The sequence below is a fragment of the Schistocerca americana genome, chromosome 4 (genome assembly GCF_021461395.2).
Source record: "Schistocerca americana isolate TAMUIC-IGC-003095 chromosome 4, iqSchAmer2.1, whole genome shotgun sequence".
In the NCBI taxonomy this organism is placed as follows: Eukaryota; Metazoa; Arthropoda; class Insecta; order Orthoptera; family Acrididae; genus Schistocerca; species Schistocerca americana.
The window spans coordinates 238,617,791-238,640,845 of record NC_060122.1 but is presented as its reverse complement, the minus strand read 5'-3'; the positions used below and the strand labels follow the sequence as shown (position 1 = coordinate 238,640,845).

General features: G+C 45.2%; 1 protein-coding gene across 1 annotated transcript in view; it reads left to right on the top strand.

Moving 5' to 3' along the window:
* The window catches only part of LOC124613091 (synaptic vesicle glycoprotein 2C-like), a 179,545-nt gene that overhangs the window by 46,673 nt on the left and 109,817 nt on the right, over nt 1-23,055 (top strand). Inside the window, exon 4 of the mRNA XM_047141683.1 lies at nt 13,082-13,244. Coding sequence (XP_046997639.1) covers nt 13,082-13,244 — 163 coding nt within the window. The remainder of the gene's footprint in view (nt 1-13,081; nt 13,245-23,055) is intronic.

Genomic DNA, 23,055 nt, shown 5'->3' with positions numbered 1-23,055 from the left:
TCACTGGGTGTCATTTGAGGAGAATACAGGGCTGAGGATAGATTTGATATGACGAAGAAACAGCTTGTGTGACTGTGTGCTGTGCAGAATGAACTGTAGCGCTGTAGTGGAACAAGAACAACCCCTCGGACAGCTCTCCGTAACTTTCAGTCTTGATAGCCTCTTTGCAACTTCGTCAGAATATTTCATCGGTATCCTCCTGTAACTGTTTGCCCCTTGCGACTACACCACACCATGCCAGTCACATAAGACGCACAGCATCCTCAGGGTTGTGTGATTTTTGCATGTGATGAACTCAAATATTTCCAAGATTACTTTACTCCTTTGTCTCAATGTCTTAGTGATACAGACAGCACTCATTTACCGTGATTAGGTGTCTAAAGAAGCCACCTGGATTGGCACGACACAGCTACAATATTTCTCTGCTCCCTCAGTTCCTCGGTCATTTTGAAAGCGTGTGAGAAGTCGCGGAACTCAGCAGCCGGCATTTGCCATATTTCAAAAGTCGTACCACATGTTGTAAACCATTCCTTCGACTGTCGTCTCGATTGCGATACAGAAATCCTAGGAACAACACGGCCTGAACTTCTCTTGGGATTCACACAATGTAATAATCAGCCACTCCGTTCTTCGTCTTTACGATTTGTTTGAGCAGAGTGGAAGCGTCTGCGTCACCTAGTTGTTGTGCCATATGATGGTTCTTGTCGTTTTATCCCCTTCAACTGCAGGAAACGAATTATCACACAATGATCTACTGCCCACTAGGTAACAAGAGGTAAAACCTAGTAAGTGGTAAGATATTGTGGGACCAAACTGCTGAGGTCATCAGTCCCTAAGCTTACCCACTACTTAAACTAACTTAAACTAATTTATGCTAAGAACAACACACATAACCATGTCCGAGGGAGGACTCGAACCTCCGACGAAGGGAGCAGCGCGGACCGTGACAAGACTCCTGAGACCGACTGGCTACCTTGGGCGGCGCCGGTGAAAGAAGAATATGGTGCTTGAGATTTGCGGGTGACATGGTCCTTCTAGCTACTGATGGAAAGGAGTTTCACGATATAGTGGATAGAACTGAAGCTAAAGGAAAGATTTATGGAATGAAAATCAACACAAATAAAGTAAAAGTAATGGCGCTAGGAGAAAAACAAAGGATAATTGGTGAAAGAGGTATTTTACAAGAAAAGGGAAATTTTCTATAGCAATATGGACAAAGATTTGAGCTAAGGACTAATAGAATGTTTTGTATGGAATGAAGTCCTGCATGGTGCTGAAACGTGGACATTGAAGGAGAAAGATACAGCAAGGCTGGAGGCTTATGAGATATGAACATAGCGGAGGATGGAAAGAATAACTTGTGTGGACAGAGTGAAAAACGAAGAGGTACTGAGAAGAGTAGAACAAAGACAATTACTAGGCGTAATAAAACGAAGGCAACGACAAAGTATTGTGCATATATTAAGAAAAAGGAGGGGATTATACAGACCGTTTTAGAGGGTTGTATAGATGGGAAAAGGAGGCGAGGGAAGAAGAGATTTCAGATCCTGGAGGTGTGACGGGAGGCAGTTCATTAGCAGCATTAATAAGAAGAAAGCAATGGATCACGGGGAATGGAGACGCAAAGGAGCTGCTATTAGAAAACAGATGCTTTGGCTCCTCTGTCGGCGTGCTAGTGTACTGTGGAGCGATATCACTCTGTAGTAACACGACTTCAGGCGTGTACCTGTAAATCGTCAAATACAGGTTACTTCAAATTTAGCAGCAGTTATGACGCGTCCTTCTACTGAATGATCAACTGGGCAAGTCCGGTCACATCTGAATTCACCCACCCATTTCTTAAGTTTTGAAAACTGGGAACTCTCTATGCAACATTCATTAAGTTTTCGTTGTCGATAAGCCTTCCTAAGCAAACGGGAAGTGCAGCAAGCATGTGTAATAGGACCTATACCGTTCTTAATATACCTAAGCTATTAGTCACATAAGATCAGCAGTCCCTTCAGATACTTGCTGTTATTGTCCATAGAAAGGGCTGTAGCTTGTCCCTGATGTTATTCAGTCTGATATTGAGCAAGCGGTAAAGAAAAGAAAAATTTGGAGTAGGAATTGAAATCCATGGAGAAGAAATAAAAACTTGGAGGTATGCCGAAGACATTGTGATTCTGTCAGAGACAGCAAAGGACGTTGACGAGCTGTTGAACGGAATGGATAATGTCTTGGCTGGAGGATATAAGGTGAACTTCAATAAAAGCAAAATGAGGAGAATGGAATGTAGTAGAAGTAAATCAGATGATGCTGAGGGCATTATATTAGGAAATGAGACCCTTAAAGTACTAGATGAGATTTGCTATTTGGGGAGCAAAATAACTGATGATGGTCGAGGTAGAGAGGATATAAAATGTAGACTGGCAATGGCAAGGAAAGCGTTTCTGAGGAAGAGAAATTTGTTAACAATGTGTACAGATTTAAGTGTGAGGAAGTCTTTTCTAAAATTATTTGTTTGGAGTGAAGCCATGTGGGGAAGTGAAACATTAGACAAGAAGAGAATAGAAGATTTCGAAATGTGGTGCTGCAGAAAAATTTGTTAACAATGTGTACAGATTTAAGTGTGAGGAAGTCTTTTCTAAAATTATTTGTTTGGAGTGAAGCCATGTGTGGAAGTGAAACATTAGACAAGAAGAGAATAGAAGATTTCGAAATGTGGTGCTGCAGAAAAATAGATAGGTATCACGTAACTAATGAGGAGGTACTGACTAGAACTGGGGAGAAACGGAATTTGTGGCACAACTTGACTAGAAGAAGGAATCGGTTGGTAGGACACATTCTGCGACGTCAGGGGATCACCAATTTAGTATAGGAGGGAAGCGTGAAGGGCAAAAATCGTACAGGGAGACCAAGAGATGAGCGCACTGAGCAGATGCAGAAGGCTGCAGGTTGTAGTCGTTACTCGGAGATGAAGAAGCTTGCACAGGATAGGGTAGCATGGAGAGCTGTATCAAATATGAAATGGGACTTAAATTCTGCAGTAGTGAAGGCGAACGGAAGGCAAAACTTGCTGTTAGGGTTCTGGGGAGTTTAGTGCTTCTGAGAAGGAAACCAAATGTGAAACGCTAGTGTGACGAGTTATGGAGTACTACTCCACACTTGAAGAGCGAAGCACTGTCAAAAAGATGCAACTAATATCTAAGAAAAGTAAAGTTATGTAATAATGTTTTTGATTGTACACTCCTGGAAATGGAAAAAAGAACACATTGACACCGGTGTGTCAGACCCACCATACTTGCTCCGGACACTGCGAGAGGGCTGTACAAGCAATGATCACACGCACGGCACAGCGGACACACCAGGAACCGCGGTGTTGGCCGTCGAATGGCGCTAGCTGCGCAGCATTTGTGCACCGCCGCCGTCAGTGTCAGCCAGTTTGCCGTGGCATACGGAGCTCCATCGCAGTCTTTAACACTGGTAGCATGCCGCGACAGCGTGGACGTGAACCGTATGTGCAGTTGACGGACTTTGAGCGAGGGCGTATAGTGGGCATGCGGGAGGCCGGGTGGACGTACCGCCTAATTGCTCAACACGTGGGGCGTGAGGTCTCCACAGTACATCGATGTTGTCGCCAGTGGTCGGCGGAAGGTGCACGTGCCCGTCGACCTGGGACCGGACCGCAGCGACGCACGGATGCACGCCAAGACCGTAGGATCCTACGCAGTGCCGTAGGGGACCGCACCGCCACTTCCCAGCAAATTAGGGACACTGTTGCTCCTGGGGTATCGGCGAGGACCATTCGCAACCGTCTCCATGAAGCTGGGCTACGGTCCCGCACACCGTTAGGCCGTCTTCCGCTCACGCCCCAACATCGTGCAGCCCGCCTCCAGTGGTGTCGCGACAGGCGTGAATGGAGGGACGAATGGAGACGTGTCGTCTTCAGCGATGAGAGTCGCTTCTGCCTTGGTGCCAATGATGGTCGTATGCGTGTTTGGCGCCGTGCAGGTGAGCGCCACAATCAGGACTGCATACGACCGAGGCACACAGGGCCAACACCCGGCATCATGGTGTGGGGAGCGATCTCCTACACTGGCCGTACACCACTGGTGATCGTCGAGGGGACACTGAATAGTGCACGGTACATCCAAACCGTCATCGAACCCATCGTTCTACCATTCCTAGACCGGCAAGGGAACTTGCTGTTCCAACAGGACAATGCACGTCCGCATGTATCCCGTGCCACCCAACGTCCTCTAGAAGGTGTAAGTCAACTACCCTGGCCAGCAAGATCTCCGGATCTGTCCCCCATTGAGCATGTTTGGGACTGGATGAAGCGTCGTCTCACGCGGTCTGCACGTCCAGCACGAACGCTGGTCCAACTGAGGCGCCAGGTGGAAATGGCATGGCAAGCCGTTCCACAGGACTACATCCAGCATCTCTACGATCGTCTCCATGGGAGAATAGCAGCCTGCATTGCTGCGAAAGGTGGATATACACTGTACTAGTGCCGACATTGTGCATGCTCTGTTGCCTGTGTCTATGTGCCTGTGGTTCTGTCAGTGTGATCATGTGATGTATCTGACCCCAGGAATGTGTCAATAAAGTTTCCCCTTCCTGGGACAATGAATTCACGGTGTTCTTATTTCAATTTCCAGGAGTGTATATTGCCATATGTGTGTAGTCTGAGTACACACTGAAATACATGCGCCGTAGTATCGCGACACACTACTAACGCCGGCCGCTGTGCCATCACAACTGCAATACTTCCGCTGATGCTGAAAATAAATTACTGAACGATACTCGGTTTTATCATTAGGGTCCACCATTCCGTTTTGGTTCTCCCGGTGCCCTGCTAAGATACTTTGTCGTGGGCATTTAATGTTTACCAGCCCTGCAAACAAGCAAAACATTAATGCTTAACTTTACTGTTTAGAGGTGATATTTAGAACTTTGCCTACTCCCTGTATAACTACTTGACATGGGTGGAAGCCCAATGAGATGTTATTCATGTCCAGTAATGTTTAATATTTCGGATGAAACTGATACTGAATAGTTTACACTGACAAAAAAAATTTAAAAAGAATCCCAGCACCAAGACGGAGTCATGCGAAATGTAGGAAAGTTATTAGATATAAAAGTGACACCAGTAGCGCCACTACGAGGATGCAAATTAGATTTATTTTTAATACGCTTTGTAACGGTCGTGAGCGTTAGTTACCTTTGAGATTGGAAGTGGCGGGTTAACGTTAATCAAGAATGCCTTTGAGACGACGAAGATGCCGCGATCAACATCTCACCGCCTTTGAACGAGTACGTGTAATAGGCTAAGAGAGGCTGATGTTCCTTCAGCAACATTCCAGAAAGTGGAAGTTACTTACTCTGACTCGATCGTTCGTGCGCTTTAAAATGTTTGCCTGCTTTTTACTCACAACTGAATGTACTGTTCTCTGTTATAAAAAGGTTGAACTGGAATTACCATGGCAAATAGTGTGTCACAATGCACATATTTACATAAAGAAAAAGCTAACTGGTGTTCAATGTGCGGGAGATTAAATCAAAACTGTTACTCAGAAGCCGCTAACAAACTCAAATTGTGCACTGCCTAAAAAAAAACTGAAAGACTGAAGTTACTTAGCAACACTATGAAACACACAGTGCCTACTGGCCCATTAAAAGTCTGAATTACAAAGAAAATGCTTAGAATTCGCGCAATGGAGACGTGAGATGAGAAACGAAACAAGCAGCAAACTATGGAAAGAATCTGGCCTGAAAAATTATTGCATAATCAGCAGCAACATCACAGTGTGAAGTAATCGCGCCAGCTACAACACGCTAAAGCAAAAAACTACTGGGAGAACGAATGGGATGATTTTCTAACACAAAAAAACTTCTGATTTCAAATGAAAATTCTAATCCGTTCATTATAATGACAATGCCGAATTTTAAACTCTTACTTCACAAGAACATGAAACTCGCAGAAAACCAAAACCTGTACTTTCTTTACGGAATTCTTACAAGGCAATGGTTTTACGATTAGGCAAACTGAAATGAATTAAACAGAAATGCCATAAAGTGAGGCAGGGTGGTGGACTGTTCTATTGCAAAAATCTCTAACATTATCAGTACGCGCCAGCAAACATTATTAACTTATATCCATAATGCAGATCCGTTCTCTGTGTTCCATAAACGCTGCAGTTTTAATTTCTTCCATCAGATTAATAATGCATTACAATTTTCTTCAGCTAAATCCTCCTCCAATATGCACCACGCTAGAAGCCCTGCCAGCTTACCTAGCTCATTCGATGTCAAACACACGACTACCTACAAGACTGCCAAAGATTCACAAGTTCAGAGATACTACAGTCACTGCCGTTAGTCGACTATTCCAAAGATGTCATACGAGACTGCTTCACTCTCGTAACACGAAATTTCCACTCATTCGGAAACTATCAGCACATCTCCAGTCCACCTATATACGAGGGTTGGAACTTTAATAGTGGCAACTATTTATTTACAGCTCGTACAAAATAGATACATGTTTCAAAGTTTTACTGACCTTCAAAGTAGTCACAAGCATTGTGTATAACCCGTTGCCAGCAACGTGGAAGTCGTAGGATACTCTTAGCAATGCCATATGTGTTGACAGTTCGAGCGGCGCGGTCTATTGTCCGACGAATTTGTAGCAGCTGGTCGTAGGTTGTATTCCAAAAATGAACAGCATAGAGACAAAAGTGATGACACTTCCTGCAGGACCTGACCATCATTTTGCAGGACAATGCTCAAGCACGTACAATGCAAACTGTTACTGATTTGTTTGACTGATGAGGCTACTAAGTGCTATACCACCTACTGCACTGCCATGACTTACGCCTTCGTGAGATCAACTCGACTTCTAAACCGAAGGAAACACTTCACAACATTCGCTTCAGAACTGCTACAAATTAGTCGGGCCATAGACCGCACCGATCGAACTGTCAACACATATGGCACTTCTAAGAGTATCGTACGACTTCCACATCGCTAGCAACGGGTTGTACACAATGCTGGTGACTACTTTGAAGGTCAGTAAAACTTTGAAACACATATCTGTTTTATACGAGCTGTAAATAAATAGTTGCCACTATTAAAGTTCCAACCCTCGTATGTCCATATTGCAAAAGAGGAATGTAGCCACTGAGCATGACTGCAGGCAGCTATGGTTACGGGAAGGTTCGGTCGTGCGAAGACCGGACTGCGGAAGGCCATGTGGCACTACCGACAGGGAAGACCGTCGTATTCTGCGTATGGCTGTGACACATCAACAGCGTCTGCAGCAGGATTCGAGCAGCATATGGCACCACAGTGACACAGCAGACTGGTACAAATCGGTTACTTCAAAGACAGCTCCATGGTAGAAGAACCACTGCTGTTTGCGAAGTCACTCGTGTCAAGCGAGAGCTCATTGGAAGGCTGAGTGGACGTTCTGATGATAGTCGTTTCTGTCTTGGTACTAGTGATGCCAATGTGTCGATTAGAAAGATGCCTGGTGAGCGCCTGAAACCGAACTAATTGCGCCCTAGACACACTGGACGTACACCTGGAGTTATGGCCAGCGTTGCGACTCTCCCACGCATCCTGATTGCAACATTGTACGTCAGTCTCGTGATTCGACCTGTTGTGTTGCCATTCGTGGAACGTTTACCAGGAGTATGCGTGCCTAATTCTGAAGAAGCAAAATCCCCAAGACTGGCTGTTTCACGCAAGCTCGAAATTTAGTGCGGACGTCAATGCGAGATGCTTTTAATAGTTTCCACAATGAAATATTATCTCAAAATATGGTTGTTGTTGTTGTTGTTGTGGTCTTCAGTCCTGAGACTGGTTTGATGCAGCTCTCCATGCTACTCTATCCTGTGCAAGCTTCTTCATCTCCCAGTACCTACTGCAACCTACATACTTCTGAATCTGCTTGGTGTATTCATCTCTTTGTCTCCCTCTACGATTTTTACCCTCCACGATGCCCTCCAATACTAAATTGGTGATCCCTTGATGCCTCAGAACATGTCCTACCAACCGATCCCTTCTTCTCGTCAAGTTGTGCCACAAACTCCTCTTCTCCCCAGTTCTATTCAATACCTCCTCATTAGTTATGTGATCTACCCATCTAATCTTCATCATTCTTCAGTAGCGCCACATTTCGAAAGCTTCTATTCTCTTCTTGTCTAAAGTATTTATCGTCTATGTTTCACTTCCATACATGGCTACACTCCATACAAATACTTTCAGAAACGACTTCCTGACACTTAAATCTATACTCGATGTTAACAAATTTCTCTTCTTCAGAAACGATTTCCTTGCCATTGCCAGTCTACATTTTATATCCTCTCGACTTCGACCATCATCAGTTATTTTGCTCCACAAATAGCAAAACTCCTTTACTACTTTAAGTGTGTCATTTCCTAATCTAATACCCTCAGCATCACCCGACTTAATTCGACTACATTCCATTATCCTTGTTTTGCTTTTGTTAATGTTCATCTTATATCATCCTTTCAAGACACTGTCCATTCCATTCAACTGCTCTTCCAATCCTTTGCTGTCTCTGATAGAATTACAATGTCATCGGCGAACCTCAAAGTTTTTATTTCTTCTCCATGGAGTTTAATACCTACTCAGAATTTTTCTTTTCTTTTCTTTGCTACTTGCTCAATATACAGATTGAATAACATCGGGGAGAGGCTACAACCCTGTCTCACTCCCTTCCCAACCACTGCTTCCCTTTCATGCCCCTCAACTCTTATAACTGCCATTTGGTTTCTATACAAATTGTAAATAGCCTTTCGCTCCCTATATTTTACCCCTGCCACCCTCACAATTTGAAAGAGAGTATTCCAGTCAACATTGTCAAAAGCTTTCTCTAAGCCTACAAATGCTAGAAACGTAAGTTTGCCTTTCCTTAATCTAGCTTCTAAGATAAGTCGTAGGGTCAGTATTGCCTCACGAGTTCCAATATTTCTACGGAATCCAAACTGATCTTCCACTAGGTCGGCTTCTACTAGTTTTTCCATTCGTGTGTAAAGAATTCGCGTTAGTATTTTGCAGCCGTGACTTATTAAACTGATAGTTCGGTAATTTTCACATCTGTCAACACCCGCTTTCTTTGGTATTGGAATTATTATATTCTTCTTTAAGTCTGAGGGAATTTCATCTGTCTCATACATCTTGCACAACAGATGGTAAAGTTTTGTCAGGACTGGCTCTCCCAAGGCCGTCAGTAGTTCTAATGGAATGTTGTCTACTCCCGGGGCCTTGTTTCGACTCAGGTCTTTCAGTGCTCTGTCAAACTCTTCACGCAGTATGATATCTCCCATTTCATCTTCATCTACACCCTCTCCCATTTCCATAATATTGTCCTCAAGTACATCGCCCTTGTATAGACCCTCTATATACACCTTCCACCTTTCTGCTTTCCCTTCTTTGCTTAGAACTGGGTTTCCATCTGAGCTCTTGATATTCACACAAGTGGTTCTCTTTTCTCCAAAAGCCTCTCTAATTTTCCTGTAGGCAGTATCTATCTTACCCCTAGTGAGAAGAGCCTCTACATCCTTACATTTATCCTCTAGCCATCCCTGCTTAGCCATTTAGCACTTCCAGTCGATCTCATTTTTGAGACGTTTGTACTCCTTTTTGCCTGCTTCATTTACTGCATTTTTATATTTTCTCCTTTCATAAATTAAATTCAATAATTCTTCTGTTACCCAAAGATTTCTGCTAGCCCTCATCTTTTTACCTACTTGATCGTCTGCTGCCTTCACTACTTCATCCCTCAAAGCTACCCATTCTTCTTCCACTGTATTTCTTTCCTCCATTCCTGTTAATTGTTCCCTTACTCTCTCCCTGAAACTCTGTACAACCTCTGGTTCTTTCAGTTAATCCAGGTTCCATCTCCTTAAATTCCCACCTTTTTGCAGTTTCTTCAATTTTAATCTGCAGTTCATAACCAATAGATTGTGGTCAGAGTCCACATCTGCCCCTGGAAATGTCTTACAATTTAAAACCTGGTACCTAAATCTCTGTCTTACCATTATATAATCCATCTGAAATCTGTCAGTATCTCCAGGCTTCTTCCATGTATACAACCTTCTTTTATGATTCTTGATCCAAGTTTGATTAAGTTGTGCTCCGTGCAAAATTCTACCAGGCGGCTTCCTCTTTCATTTCTTACCCCCAATCCATATTCAGCTACTATGTTTCCTTCTCTCCCTTTTCCTACACTCGAATTCCAGTCACCCATGACTATTAAATTTTCGTCTCCCTTCACCATCTGAATAATTTCTTTTATCTCATCATACATTTCATCAATTTCTTCGTCATCTGGAGAGCTAGTTGGCATATAAACTTGTACTACTGTAGTAGGCGTGGGCTTCGTGTCTATCTTGGCCACAATAATGCGTTCACTGTGCTGTTTGTAGTAGCTTACCCGCATTCCTATTTTTTTATTCATTATTAAACCTACTCCTGCATTACCCCTATTTGACTTTGCGTTTATAACCCTGTATTCGCCTGACCAAATGTCTTGTTCATCCTGCCACCGAACTTCACTAATTCCCACTATATCTAACTTTAACCTATCCATTTCCCTTTTTTAAATTTTCTAACCTACCTGCCCGTTAAGGGATCTGACATTCCACGCTCCGATCCGTAGAATGCCAGTTTTCTTTCTCCTGATAACAAAATATGGTAGAAAGGCCAAAGAGATTCTGGCCGTACGTAAAGTACACCAGTGGCAGAAAACAGTCATACCGTCACTGCGCGATAGAGATGGAAATGCTACCGACGATGGTGCCACTAAAGAGGAGTTACTAAATATAGTTTTCCGTAATTCCTTCACGAAAGAAGACGAAGTAAATATTCCAGAATTCAAAATCAGAACAGCTGTTACCATGAGTGACATAAAAGTAGGTATCTTAGGTGTTGCGAAACAAATCACTAAAGAAAGGCAAGTCTTCCGGTCCAGATGGTATACCAGTCAGGTTCCTTCCAGAGTATGCAGACACGATAGCTCCTTTCTTAGTAATCATATACAACCCCTCACTTGACGAAAGGTCTATTGCTAAAGACTGGAAAGTAGCACAGGTCACAACAATATTCAAGAAAGGAAATAGGAGTAACCCATTAAATTACAGTCCCATATCACTGGCCTCAATTTGCAGTAGAATTTTGAAGCATATACTGTACTCGAACATTGTGAATCACTTTGAAGAAAATGACTTATTGATACGTAACCAACACGGATTCAGAAAATATCGTTCTTGTGCAACACAGCTAGCTCTTTATTCCCATGAAGTAACGAGTGCTGTCGACAAGGGATCTCAGATCGATTCCATATTCCTAGATTTCCAGGAGGCTTTTGATACCGTTCCTCACAAGCGACTATTAATCAGATTGAGTGCATATGGAGTATCGTCTCAATTGTGTGACTGTATTCGTGATTTCCTCTCAGAAAGGTCACAGTTCGTAGTGATAGGCGAGAAATCATCGAGTACAACAGAAGTGATATCTGGCGTTCCGCAAGGTAGAGTCATAGGCCTTGTGCTGTTCCTGATTTATATAAGTGATCTAGGTGATAATCTGAGCAGCCCCCTTGGATTGTTTGCAGATGACGCTGGAATTTACCGTCTAGTAAAATCATCAGACGATCAGTTCCAATTACAAAATGATCTAGAGAGAATTTCTGTATGGTGCGAGAAGTGGCAGTTAGCACTAAACAAAGAAACGTGCGAGGTTAACCATATGGGTACAAAAAGAAATCCGATAAATTTTGGGTATACGATAAATCACACAAATATAAGGGCTGTCAATTCGACTAAATACCTAGGAATTACAATGACAAGCAACTTAAATTGGAAAGACCACAGAGATAATATTGTGGGGAAGGCGAAACAAAGACTGCGTTTTGTTGGCAGAACACTTAGAAGTTGCAACAAACCCACTAAAGAGACAGCCTACACTTGTCCGTCCTCTGCTGGAATATTGCTGCGCAGTATGGGATCCTTACCAGGTAGGATTGACGGAGGACATTGGAAAAGTACCAAGAAGGGCAGCTCGTTTCTTATTATCGCGCAATAGGGGTGAGAGTGTCACTGATATGATACGCGAGTTGGGGTGGCAGTCACTGAAACAAAGGTGGTTTTCTTTGCGGTGAGATCTATTTACGAAATTTCAATCACCAACTTTCTCTTCCGAATGGGTAAATATTTTGTTGACACCCACCTATGTAGGGAGAAATGATCATCATAATAAAATAAGATAAATCAGAGCCCGAACGGAAAGATTTAAGTGTTCCTTTTTCCCAGGCGCCAGTCGAGAGTGGAATGGTAGAGAAGCAGTACGAAAACGGTTCGATGAACCCTCTGCCAGGCACTTAAGTGTGAATTGCAGAGTAGGAACGTAGATGTAGATGCAATATTTTCCAACAGGATAACGCTCGACCACATGCCGCTGTCGTAACTCAACATGCTCTACAGAGTGTCGACATCTTGCCTTGGCTTGTTGACCATCAAATCTGTTTCAATTGGAGCACGTATGGGTCATCATCAAGTGACTATTCCACCGTCATCCACAACAAGCATTATCTGTCACTGTATTGACCGAACAAAGGCAACAGTCATGAAACTCTAACCCACAAATTGACATCCTGCATCTGTGCGATACAAAGTATACACGTTAGCATGCTTGCATTCAACACTGTGGAAGTTACATTCTTGGTGGTGGTATCTCTCTTTTTTGGGCCAGTTTATTTACAGGGCCGGTTCGAGAACACTTTTCCACAAAAGTGACTTATTTAGGACGGCCTTAGCCACCGTCTCCCCACTCTTCCTCGTACACTTTCCGTCGTGTCAGTTTTCGCTACTGATTGTGATCCATACCATATACAAACCTTGCACTGGCCCGCTCCTTGCGCCACTCTCAGCTTTCCACACCAAGCGGCCGCTACTAAATGGGATACGTCCGGTATAGAAATCTTACAACTGTCTGGCTTCTGGCGTCCCCTCAGCTTGCCACTCAAGCAGGGGCTGTGCCCCTTCGCTCTTAAACGGGCCCTGTATGTTTGTTGCAGGCATGATCACTAGTGCGTTCATGTGGGGCGGTCTCTCAGACACGCTGGGCCGGCAGCGCCTGCTGATGATCAGCCTCATATTGGATGGCGTGTTGGCGGTCGCCTCTGCCTTCGCCGTCCAGCTGTGGGCCATGTTCCTGCTGCGGTACTTCGTCGGTTTCATGTGAGTACCCGTCAGTTACCTTACCTCTGGATGCAATCGAACTTCAAGTCAGATATACCGAAATACTGCAAAACACGAATGTAGAGTTTCTTTATGCGTCTAATCTTCTTTGGCTTCTGCTAATCTAATCTGCAATGAGATCCTTATTTGCTTGCGTTGTGCTTGATTTGGATTGCAAAATGAAGGAACTGAACATGTCAGTTTCAAAAATACAGTTTCATAATGCGTTGCCTCTGTAACTACACTACTGGCCATTAAAATTGCTACGCCAAGAAGAACTGCAGATGGCAAACGGGTATTCATTGGACAAATATGTTATACTAGAACTGACAGGTGATTATATTTTCACGCAATTAGGTTGCATAGATCCTGAGAAATCAGTACCCAGAACAACCACCTCTGGCCGCAATAACGGCCTTGATACGCCTGGGCATTGAGTCAAACAGAGATTGGATGGCGTGTACAGGTACATCTGCCCATGCAGCTTCAATACGATACCACAGTTTATCAAGAGTAGTGACTGGCGTATTGTGACGAGCCAGTTGCTCGGCCACCATTGACCAGACGTTTTCAATTGGTGAGAGATCTGGAGAATGTGCTGTCCAGGGCTGCAGTCGAACATTTTCTATATCTAGGAAGGCCAGTACAGGACCTGTAACATGCGGTCGTGCATTATTCTGCTAAAATGTAGGGTTTCGCAGGGATCGAATAAAGGGTAGACCCACGGGTCGTAACACATCTGAAATGTTACGTCCATTGTTCAAAGTGCCGTCAATGTGAACAAGAGGTTACCGAGACGTGTAACCAATGGCACCTCATACCATCACGCCGGGTGATACGCCAGTATGGCGATGACGAATACACGCTTCCAATGTGCGATGTCGCCAAACACGGATGCGACCATCATGATGCTGTAAACAGAACCTGGATTCATCCGAAAAATCGACGTTTTGCCATTCCTGCACCCAGGTTCGTCGTTGAGTATACCATTGCAGGCGCTCCTGTCTGTGGTGCAGCGTCAAGGGTAACCGCAGCCGTGGTCTCCGAGCTGATAGTCCGTGCTGCTGCAAACGTTGTAGAACTGTTCGTGCAGATGGTTGTTGTCTTGCAAACGTCCCCATCTGTTGACTCAGGGATCGAGACGTGGCTGCACGATCCGTTACAGCCATGCGGATAAGATGCCTGTCATCACGATTGCTAGTGATACGAGGCCGTTGGGATCCAGCACGGCGTTCCGTATTATCCTCCTGAGCTCACCGATTCCATATTCTGCTAACAGTCATTGGATCTCGACCAACGTGAGCAGCAATGTCGCGATACGATAAACCGAAATCGCGATAGGCTAAAATCCGACCTTTATCGAAGTCGGAAACGTGATGGTACGCATTTCTCCTCCTTAAACGAGGTATCACAACAACGTTTCACCAGGCAACGCCGGTCAACTGCTGTTTGTGTATGAGAAATCGGTTGGAAACTTTCCTGATGTCTGCACGTTGTAGGTGTCGCCACCGGCGCCAACCTTGTGTGAATGCTCTGAAAAGCTAATCATTTGCATATCACAGCATCTACTTCCGGTCGGTTAAATTTCGCGTCAGTAGCACGTCATCTTCGTGGTGTAGCATTTTTAATGGCCAGTAGGGTATTTGTGCACGACGATCTGATCGAGAACAAAGCAGGTTTCGGGGAACGGAGGAAGCGGGTTCCACCGAATGTCAAACAAATTGTGTTTCGGACGGGCTGTGAAATGGCCGCTACTGAGCTTTGGGAGCCATCGTGTATGTCAGGAGGCGTTCGACTCCCACTTGTGAGGTCATAGGTTCGTGTGATAATGGTCAAGACAGAATGTAGCGGCGTAGGAAGGAGTCGGAAATGAAATCATGCTATAGCATTATTTATTGGACTGTAGCCCCATTTGGGGTTGTTCGCTCGCCGAGTGCAAGTCTTTTTACTTGACGCAACTTCGGCGACTTGCATGTGTATGGTGAACTGATGATGAGGACAACGCAACAGTCAGATTCTGAGCGGATAAAACCTCCGAACTGACCGGGAATCAAACCCGGGCCTCTCATCTCGAGTGGCCGCCTTACAATTGCTTTTTTTACCCATCATAATTACAAAAAATTTACTATAACGACATGCTGGAAAATGTATTGTGCAATCTGAACAAGAAAAATGTCACTAATTTTTCCTCTTGAGACATTAAATCTTTTTTTGATTAATCTTTTTTATTCTGATATTATTTTATTCACTTTTAGTAAGTTAGTGGACTCACATGGATCTAACAATATTGTAGATAAGCAAATTACAAAACAAAATACAAGCTGATGTAACATCGTTGTATTTTATTAGCAAGCAATATAAAACAGAATACAGCCAAACTGAGAATACCCTTCAGTTAGTACAGTATAAGAACGACAACCACTGGAAAATAACAGTAAATGAAGGCTAACAGTTCCGAAAGCTCCACGTTGGGGACTCGGGTACAGCTTCTCAGGATACAGTCTTGTTCAGTTGTCCATTTCGAAATTGAAATTAGTATCCTGAAGAACCAATTTTTCTTGCGCTGTACTACCCAGCCGCAAGAGGGATTCTTGAACGCACTGCTTGTGTACTTACCCCAGGTATGCAATTGATCGTGTCGCTCCAGTAAGAGAGTCCAAAAGTCAAGCATGTCTTTGAGACGATCCCGAAAAAAGGTAGTACACAGAAAGATATTAGGTCCAATCAATCGCATGTTTCTTTGATAGTGGAAAGTAGGTCTTAACCGGGTGAAGGAGCATTCCTGGCTCGATTGAGTGGAGCGGCACTCGGAGACAGAAAGCAAGCATCTCCTGAATCAGAAGCCACACATCCGCAGAAGGTCCTCATTCCAGGCAATGTTCATCCATGTCCGCTGTACGAAACAGCCTGCACATTAAGGAGCTGGCTAGAGAAATGATGTGTGTTACATGTCTTGTTGGAAACATTTCGTTAACTACGAGGTACCAGGTGGCGCGGATATCCGTCGTAAAGCATCTTTGATGGATAGCTCAACACGCCAGGCCAAGCTATTTCTGGGTGGCGTCTTTCGGCCGGATTCCGAGGATGATTCGTCATCATCTAGCCATAAGCATCACGCTCAGTAGGTACCCTGGTACAGGGGGGATTCGAGTGCACATAGATATAGTCGAAGAAGAATGTTTTGATGTGGTAGAGCGCAGGAGCGATATGAGGCGCAGGGCAGGCAAGATGGAGGCACTATTTATCAACGAAGAGACCAATGAAACTATGTCGACAATGGGTCCTCCATCTTGAACATGGTGTTGATGTAAAAGGTCGCCGCACGCACTCAAACTCTGATAAGTCCCAGTCCTCCACAGTGACGGGGTGGTGGGGGGTGTGGAGGCGGTGGGGGGGGGGGGGGACGGACATCGTATTGTATCTTGAAAGAGAAGTCTATTACTATAAAGTAACCAAAGATCGCCTGGATGCGCTGTGCCATCATTGGAGTCATCGGTAGGATTGGCGCCAAATGAAGTATCCAGTGCGCCATGGCATCTTTTCGACCATATCTAAATTACAGAGGAGGTTGCCTTGGACACCTGTGCAGGATTCTGTAGTTCAGCGCTGTCTTTTGGCGGACAGTTTTCGTTAATACGATGCACAGACAACACCGAAATGTATACATCGTCCGCAGGGGGACCACTCTCCTCGCCCAGAGCCCTCTGCTTATTTCCATGGCACATTAATTCACCATGTTCTCGTTGTTGCCTGCTGCATACCGATACTGCTCGATCCATCTTTCTCCCATCTACATCTCCTCCTGAGAACGGTCGAAAAAGACTAGATCATCCGCATAAATGTGATTTTGGAATTTGTGTCCTCTCAGTGTGATCAGCAAAAGATGCTGTTTCAGCCCACATGGAAGCGGCTCTTGCGCTGTTGCGTAGAGGTCAATGAGAAAGGGCAGTCCTGTCGGATCGAATGTAAGATGGGGTTGTGTCCTTCCACCCTATGATTAATCATCACTCTCGACGAGGCACCAATGAGAATGGGCATGGTCACACGGATAAAGGCAACTGGGAAGACCATCCGATCTATCTCAGCAGCCAGAGAAGACTGGCTCACTTTACCAAAAGCGCGATCAAGCTCCACGGAGACCAGGCATTGCGCAAACTACAAGCGATGCAAGGGTGACCATATCTCGACAGTCAGTAAGGGCTGTCTGGATATTACTTTATCCCCCTGAAAAATGTTTGTTCATATGAAATGATTTGGTGTATTACTTGCTTAACACGTATCGCCAAAATTCTGGTGAAGATCTTGAAATTAAAGTTGAGGAGGGTGACTTGGCGGTAATGTTCAATCCGTCTGCCTCCAGTTAGTTTGGGAACCGGAATAATAAGACCCTCCACGAAAGCCAGTGGAATGGGAACTACTAATAACAACAGTACTTGGTACATCTCTTTCCACCGCAGTGCCGTCAGATCATTATATGTCCGGTAGAATTTCAACAGTAAGCCATCTGGACGTGAAGATTTATTAACTGCCCTTCGCAAGGGCATCAGCAACATCATCAACTGTGATGTCCTCCAAAAGGGATGACAAACCTGTATCATCAAGTGTGCCAGTAAGGGTCTGGGAGACTGTTGCCATGGTGCATCATCCTGGTGCACCAACTGATTTAGTCAGTTATAGTAACCGACAAACGCACGAGTGATATCCACCGGGGTTGTCACCCTACTACCATCTCGGAGATCAAGAGTTTATACCAATTTTAGGTTGTCCTTGCCGTCTTTCAAAGGTAATGTGGTGCATGGAGGAAGGTGCTCCACCGATCGTATCCTGATATCTCGTTTGCGCCACAACACCTTCAAGCCTATGGCTAGTAATGGTGAGAATCTTCCCTGGCGACCGGAGGATGGTGAGAGCGGAATCATTTCTCAGAGAAACACACAACAGATGTCCTTCGTTGATGGTGCCAGAGCGTTCCTTCCCTACCATAACCAATCAGCGCACTTTCTAAAGCCTGTTTGACACATTCGAGTCACCATTGAAGCCGTATTGGATACCGCAGCAATCAATGATCACATGAGGCCCATGCGCTTGCTGCGAGTTGCCTACATTTCTGATTCCTTGGGTGCGCAACATTCGGTTTCCATAATCCCCGACTTTTCCAAACCGTCTGCAGCTAGAAGTTGACAGTGCACATGTATGTATTATGCCTGAGAAAGTTGTGGGCCACTGGTCTGTTGCTAGAACCCCCGTCGAAAGGTCAGATGAGATCGAATCTGCTGGAGAAATGACTGGTCACATACGTAAAGCGAGGGCGATTACCATGTAAACACCTCTCAAGTATCAGCAAGATGCAGTGTCGTGCCAAGGGACCCAGTTCAGGGCCCAGAGTGTTGTTTGGTTTTTGGTCTTTTTGAGACAGCACGCTATTAAGGCTCAGTCAACAATGATGTGGTTATAGCTTCCCAAGAAGAGAGGCGTAATTTCTTTCACACAGGCACATGAGTAGCCCCGCCTTTTATATGTCCCAGAAGGAACATAAACATTAAAACTCGAGTCCCCTGCGTATCTAACGCTAGTCCCTGTGCCGACGGCAAATACATCACATTGGTTATCGTAACTGCACTAGGGCAGCAGTTCCACTGCCTCTGTAGCAGCAGGCGTAACGTAAGCAGTTAACCTGTAGAAGCATGATTATGTCTTCAGTCGAATTTCCTGCCATAAAGCACTGAACATATCGCACAGCAGTTGAAGTCTGAGGCAATCTTGTACACTTGCATCTGATCTACAGACAGTGGGACGTTGATAACAACGTGTGGAGGAGGAGTAATCGCAGCAGCAGATCAGTCACGCCGAGCCACTCCTTAGCTCCACAATACATTCTATATTGCCGCCGAGGCAACAGTCGTCTGTGCATCCTCGGCCGAAGATTCGGTGACAGTACCATCGTCCAATGCCATCAAGTAACTGGTAAGACTACAGAGGTCTGCCCAATGGGACGTGTTGGTTGCTGAGATACTTCGCATGACACAGGGCATCGTTTGTGACGTTGGTCGGCAATCAACGGCTGCACGTTCGACAAGAGTGAATCGGTGGCCATCGCAGTGGAAGGACATGTGTCAGAATCCGGCGTAGAGGCGTCCATCGGAATTTCATCGTGGTATTGAGGGGTCGAAGCTGCTTTTGACTGTGTCATCTTTCGCTCCTTACGCCTCTTTGGGGACCGCTTTTTCCTAGAAAGCGTCTGCGTGTCAGATGACGGGGTGAGTTCCGACGTCCAGGCACAAAGCCGGCCATGGGCACATCAATTTCCATACCGTCATGGAGCTTCTCTTCACCTCATCTTAGAGTCGGTGGTCGTGGAGGGAGGGGGGGAGGGGGGGTGACTCTGTTAGGTATAGTAGAAATCCTGTGAGTGGCCAACCCCATGCATCTGACTGGGATCCATCTGGAGCGCAGCTGTATATGCAAGAGGTAAGGATGTCACAGTAGTGGAAGGCATAAGATCAAATGGCTGGAGCTGGGCGGCCCATCGCTGCAGACACTCTGAGCAACATGGCTCTCTTTTCCGCAGCCCGAGCTGCTCTTTGGTTGGCCATTGTATATAATGATCGCTCTGCATCCCCCGATGTATAGGTAGGACGGAACACGCTTACTGAGTTCAAAGCGCACCTGTCACTACATTCAATACAGGGTAGGTGGTGAATTGTGCGCACTTGTCCACGACGTGGCTGTGATTCATTTCATAGGACCGGAGTGTAACCACCACATCGTCCACCAGCGTTTCGAATGGGAGTTCGTAAATATGGATCGTCCTGAGTCGGAGATCTGCAGGGTCCGCAGTCACTGCACCAACGTTGCCGTCCGAATCTCGGAACTTGAGCCCGTTGCTCATCTAAAATCACGTCGTATGCATTATCAGTTTCTAATTTAACGTAAACCATGCTGCTCACAATTGAGATGTGGATTACAACAAGATCGGTACAGGGGATTTTCACATCGTCTTGAAGAAATTGCTCTACATCCAGCGTGCACATTCATTGGAGAAGCTTAATTTCAGCTTTAATTTCCGATAAGACTGGCCTTTTAATTCAAAAGACACTTACTCGCACGGAAGCCGTTGTAGCACGTACGCATGTCGGAAGCGCATGCTGTGGCGAGGGTGTAAACAGCCCGCTCCGCAACACTTGGCCGACAAAGGCAGACTGCCATTCAGCTACGAAGGTAGGCTTAGCGAACGGCCTGTTTCATACGCACACAGGTGAGAGGCGGGCTGCTCACTCGGCAAATCCCAACACGGCATTGCTGACATGACGAGGACCCGACGGACCAGAACACACGACGATGCAGCAGGTGAGCGGCAGCCAGTAACGTCCATGATTGAGACAAACCCTGGACCTCCGGCTGGAGAACAGCGATGGGAAGCTTGCAGACCCCAGGAGTACAGAGCCGGACGGTCGTCCGTTCGTGCCTTGGACCATGAGGTGACAGCATTCTGCTCGGTGATTCTTCACACAGAAACATCCTTCATCATTTAGCTACAATGTAGCAGGCCAGCAACTGGAAGCAGTTAATTCCATAAATTATCTGGGAGTACGCATTAGGAGTGATTTAAAATGGAATAACCATATAAAATTAATCGTCGGTAAAGCAGATGCCAGGCTGAGATTCATTGGAAGAATCCTAAGCAAATGCAATCCGAAAACAAAGGAAGTAGGTTACAGCACACTTGTTCGCCCACTGCTTGAATACTGCTCACCGATGTGCGATCCGTACCAGATAGGGTTGATAGAAGAAGAGAGAAGATCCAACGGAGAGCAGCGCGCTTCGTTACAGGATCATTTAGTAATCGCGAAAGCGTTACGGAGATGATAGATAAACTGCAGTGGAAGACTCTGCAAGAGAGACGCTCAGTACCTCAGTACGGGCTTTTGTTAATGTTTCGAGAACATACCTTCACCGAGGAGTCAAGCAGTATAATGCTCCCTCCTACGTATATCTCGCGAAGAGACCATGAGGATAAAATCAGAGAGATTAGAGCCCACACAGAAGCATACCGACAATGTATCTTTCCACGAGCAATACGAGACTGGAATAGAAGGGAGAACCGAGCGAAGTACTCAAAGTGCCCTCCACTACACACCATCAGGTGGCTTGCGGAGTATGGATGTAGATGTAGATGTAGTATTGGCTCCTGAGCCGTGGCGCTTGGTTCTGTATATCGTTAGCGAGCGGCTTCCGATCCTCGCTGCAGACTTAGTTTGTTGGTGGTATGAGGAAAGCCTGAGATAGGTCGCGAGTGGAATCTCGGCAATGAGTGAGGCCGCAGGATATAAAGGGGGTGCCGCAATGTGAGAAGGAGAGGTAGTTAGGAACTTAAAAAGGATGCGGCGAGTGGCGTGTTCGGAACCGAAGAGAGGGACTGTGCCCTGATCGGTGGGGTTGCTACATTCGTGTTGGCGTGTGTGGTGTTTGGACGCCGAAATCACTGGTGGGAGGAGCGACAACCTTCATGTGCTTATTTCCATCCAAGACTTCTCAGCAACCCATGTGGCCAATTCCAGTTTCTTAATCTGGTAAGACATTTCGTCTATAAGTGTGTGTTTACAAGTAAAGGACAACATCCTGCGCTGCTTTGAAGTTCATTTGGAGCTTGTGGGCAAGAATCCTACCATTTGTTGAGGCATAACAAGCCGGTCAGTGTTCTTAAGCAGTATATGTGACAGTCGAAATATTACATAGTCGTGTCTGTTAGACAGATCGCTGGGCTCTCTTAATCCTTATACTCTACCTAGAGCTTGGTGACTATTACTGATGTTGTGAGAACAATACTAATTGCTTCACTTCTGGCTTAAATTCAAAGCCGTTGCTCATGTGTACAGATACTGTTTGTGCGGGCCAGAGTAGAATCGTCACTCTCACTTCCTTTAAGTGGAACTGGTTTGTTCTCCATTTGTAATTGTTCTTCCTTGTTGACTTAGAATTTTAGTCTGTTTTAGTTCAGTCCATCCGTGGGCCTGTCTCAACTCCTCAATTAACGGGCGAGAGCTTAGGGCAGGTTTCCGTTGCCTTGTCGGCCACGGATCTGACGCTGCTCTCTTAACGACCGACCGACGTGCCGGTGTTAGAAAAGGCCGAGCCATCCCCTTTCGATCTGCTGACTGTTCGAAGACGGAGCTGAACATTTTTAACAATAATACCATACATTTTTAAGCACATCTGGCTTTGTTCTGATGGCTGTTAACATTCAAGTTCGGAGCCTACTTCGTACCGGCCTGTTAATATTTAATTAAAAATTTGTTGAGCGTCGTGGGGCGTTTTGATCATAAAATAACTAATAACTTGAATTTCTATCAGTTAAAGACTTTGTGAGAGCCGTGGCGCATGTTTCTCAATTACAACTGTTAACTGAAAGTGATTAACAGAGTTTGGTAACTGCCAGGCAAGCATTTTTCTAAAATTTCGAATATTATTCAAATTCTTTTGAAACGATAAATTGTTATCGACGGATAGTTTAGTAAGCGCTAGGCGCATGTTTTCTTAAATCTTAAATTTATTGAAATTCTTATGGATATCTGCCTTACTGAGTGTTGCGACGTTTTGTTTCTTAACTAAAATTTTTTTACTGTGTAATCAGCATTTCAAATGCTTCAAATGGCTCTAAGCACTATGGGACTTAACATCTGAAGTCATCAGTCCCCTAGACCTAGAACTACTTAAATCCAACTAAGGACAGCACACACATCCATGCCCATTCGAACCTGCGACCGTAGCAGCCGCGAAGTTCAGGACTGAAGCGCCCAGAACCGCTCGGCCA